Genomic DNA, 3,699 nt, shown 5'->3' on the forward strand with positions numbered 1-3,699 from the left:
CATAGATCTAAAATTTAAAAAATAGCACGGCACCAAAATGACTCCTTAGTAATAGAACCTGCTAATTTGCCATTGACATATTAATTGTTCCAGGAAGCCCAGACTTCAGGAAAGTTCTTGGATTCGTTACCTTTTATGTCAACACAATTCGAATCAACTTGGGTGAAGGTAGCAAGACAAATGCGCTGCCTTTGTTCCTTCCGTAGAGGTGAAGAAAAGAAATACAAGTTACAAATGTCTACTGGCCATGACTGGTCGTTCAGAAGTAGTGCTGATAAGCAATAACCATTTGCTAAATCTTGGTTGGTACCTCTCTGCTATCTACACTTCTCTAGTTATTTGTCCATCAAGAAGTTCTTTCTTTCCGGCACTGAGGTACATTCACACTTGCTTTGAAAAATAAACTCTTATATTTGTCAAAATACCTGCTGGGTCTAAATTGTCTGAATGTACGAGTTTTCCGTGCCATGCCTTTGAATTAGAAAACAATATATGTCATAGATCCATGATGCAAGTGTTTAATATTGTTCATGGCTTGATCAGAGAAGAAGAAATTGCAGTCACCTATATTTTCAGTTTATATCTCTCAACCACAAAAAAAAAATACATTGTCCCCACTCGGGCTAAAATTCAGCTAGGGCCAGATCATGTGTAGTTTCGGGGAAAGCTTGCATGAATCTTATTTATAAGCATTTGTTTCGGCTCAACTAGGATGGGAGTCCATTTTTTTTGTGTAGGCACGTTCCTTTTTTTTTGTCTTGAGGATTCAGCAATTTTTCATTTTTGTTTTTCTGTTGGTTAGGATATTGCTTGATTCCATTAGTGCACATGGAAGATTGTTTTTAAAGATATTGTGGATAAAAAGAAGTGACAAAAACAATAAAATCCAAGTCACCTGTGTGAAACGCATAGCCACAGTTACACTTTCGTATGAAACATATATGAGTAAACTTGTATAAGTAAAACTGGATAAGGTAAATTGTATCACTTGGGAAGGTATGTATATATATACCTGAGCTTCCAGATTGTGCCATTGTCGTCATTTAACTTCATAGTAATTAGCTTAAGCTAGCAAATGATGGGTGGATATATATACAAAATGGATTGGAACAAGTAAAACATTTTGCTACCACCTGTTGAGCATCACAGTAAAAATAACACTAAATAGTCATGATCAGGCCCCCAGTTTCTTTTAGTTTTAAAACTTTATTGTTCAAAGTTGTATGAGTCTAGCAATCAAATTTTCCTGTCTCGCTTTTAAAATGTTATGCGCTACTTCCATATTTTTAGGATTTGTTAGGAAATAAATCCGAATTTTTTATGGTTTTTACTTCATATACATATAGTGTATGGCATGCGCCCTCATCACAGCCTCACGGGTATCAAACCCATATTCACACGTATGTATTTCAGAGGAAGGATGGACAGGCTGTTGGTGGACCTTCGTAATGAATGGGCTGTGCAAACTCTTGTTCTTTTCAGCTTCACCCTGCAAGTTTTTCTGCTCTTGTTTGCTTCGATCCGTCGGTACAACGTCAAGATTTTACCAAGGTTCTTCCTCTGGCTGGCATACCAGCTGGCCGACTCCACTGCGTTGTTCACCCTGGGCCACATGGCCATCAGCAACCGGCCACACGAGGAGCAGCCCCTCATGGCGTCCTGGGCGCCATTTCTCCTGGTGCATCTTGGTGGCCAGGACACCATCACTGCTTACTCCTTCGAGGACAACAGGCTCTGGTTACGCCACCTGCAGACTCTTGTTGTGCAGGTCTTGGGATCTGCCTATGTTCTCTACAAGTATATGCCCGGCAGTGAGACCCTGATGATGGTGGCCGCCGTGCTCATTTTCGTGGTGGGCATTCTCAAGTATGGGGAGAGGATATGGGCTCTCCAGTCTGCCAGCTTCGACAGCATTTGGAATTCTTTTGACAGGTCGGATGCCAGTGTTCGTGAAAGCGAAAGAAATAGGATTCTCTCTGATGTGCTACAGAGAAGATACAGTCTGGACGAGGAGACAGTTCTGATGGGAGCCCATGGCCTCCTCGATGTTTGCGTGGGGTTATTCATCGGTTTGGAGAGAAGGAAGCGTGACTATGTACGGGAGATCATGCGTACCTTGAATGCGGTTGATCTTCTGGACAAGTTGATGGAGATGGAGCTATCCCTGATGTATGACATCCTATACACCAAGGCAACCGTGATCCACACATGGTACGGATGCTGCATCCGTATCATTACGCTGGTTGCCACAGTGACAGCATTCTTGATGTTTCTGTTCAGCAGTAAACATGGGCACAGCCGGAAAGACATCGCCGTCACCTATGTCTTGTCGGTTGGGGCCTTACTCTTGGAGATGGCGTCCACGGTGAGGGCATTTGGGTCTACCTGGACATGCGCCAACTTACATAACAGTAAATGGCACTGGCTCCACGGGGAGCTTCTATCTTTCCGTCGCTCTGTCGGGGCAGCCACTACAAGGAACAGACGGTGGTCTGGGTTTGTATACCAGTACAACTTGTTGGAGTCCTGCGCCCACGACGCACCAAGGGTGCCAACTCTCCTAAGGATGGCGCGGTTGCTGGGGCAGGCACCGGGACAAATCGCTGAGAAATGGTGGGACGAACTGTACCACTCAGGGCCTGCCAAGCTTTCCAACTCTACCAAAGAGTTGGTGCTCAAGCAGATTTTACGGATGGGAAAGCGGGGTGAAGAAATTGGCTCCCTGCCTGGTCTTCTCACACTAAAAGATGTCAGTCTGGACGACTACGTCGGCTGGAGCATCCAAGACATTGGCTTTGAAGACAGCATCATGGCCTGGCACCTCGCTAGTGACATCTGCCTGTTCGCTGACCGCAGTGACCAGACAGATTTGCAGGAAGCTATCAAGGTGCTGTCCAACTATATGATGTTTCTCCTTGTTCTTCGCCCCCACATGCTGCCTGGCCCTGTGCGGCGCAGCCGTTATGACAAGTTCCACGAGGACCTGCTCAAGTTCATGGCAAGTATTTCTGGTCCCTCAGCCAACTCGCCACAAGACCGCCTGGAGTGGTGTCTTAGAAAGGGTTTCCATGCCCGTATCAACTCTGATGTTCCCCATGCATATTTCGACGCTGGAGTAAGACTCGCCGATGTGCTCTACGACCGACCCAACCGGCTAGATGTGATCTTTGGGGTCTGGGTGGAGATGCTGTGCTATGTTGCTAACCACTGCAGCAGAGAGTCTCATGCAAGGCAGCTCAGCATGGGCGGTGAACTCGTCACAGTCGTCTGGCTTATGGCAAGGCACGCCAACTTGTCTTTCATCGTCTGAGACACATTTGTCGTACATAGCAAATATGTATCTAACAATAGTTTGCTCTGGGTACTGTGTGTGTGATGGTGTTATCTCAACTAGTACTACAAAATAATTATAGAGCTCCAAGAATATATATCTAGCAAAGCTCCAAGGCAGCCACACTATCTTGTGTAGATAGAATTTATGTCGATTATTACAATAAAGTAAAATGTCCTGCCGGTTCTTAAACTTGTCCAGCTATATCACTTATGTTCTTGTAACACCCTAGGCACCACATAGCTCAAGATGTCACCAAAAGACCCACATGCTGGAGTACAAAACTCTGCAGCATAACCCCCAAAACAGAGTAAAATGCAGAAGCAACAATATAAATGATACATAAAGATAAACCACACACTAGCATC

The 3,699-nt window shown here is 44.8% G+C and overlaps 1 protein-coding gene across 1 annotated transcript; it reads left to right on the forward strand.

Moving 5' to 3' along the window:
• The first annotated feature begins 277 nt into the window (after positions 1 to 277).
• Positions 278 to 3,443, forward strand: LOC105913553. Its single transcript, XM_022828702.1, has 2 exons — positions 278 to 375; positions 1,414 to 3,443. Exon 2 carries the CDS (start codon positions 1,421 to 1,423, stop codon positions 3,308 to 3,310), a length of 1,890 nt encoding a protein of 629 aa, XP_022684437.1. The 5' UTR covers positions 278 to 375; positions 1,414 to 1,420; the 3' UTR covers positions 3,311 to 3,443.
• Positions 3,444 to 3,699: the final 256 nt, after the last annotated feature.

Source organism: Setaria italica, chromosome VII, assembly GCF_000263155.2.
Source record: "Setaria italica strain Yugu1 chromosome VII, Setaria_italica_v2.0, whole genome shotgun sequence".
NCBI classification, from domain to species: Eukaryota; Viridiplantae; Streptophyta; class Magnoliopsida; order Poales; family Poaceae; genus Setaria; species Setaria italica.

Excerpts from the sequence above, each read along its gene's own strand:
- LOC105913553 (XM_022828702.1), top strand. The coding sequence starts at position 1,421 with ATGGACAGGCTGTTGGTGGACCTTCGTAATGAATGGGCTGTGCAAACT.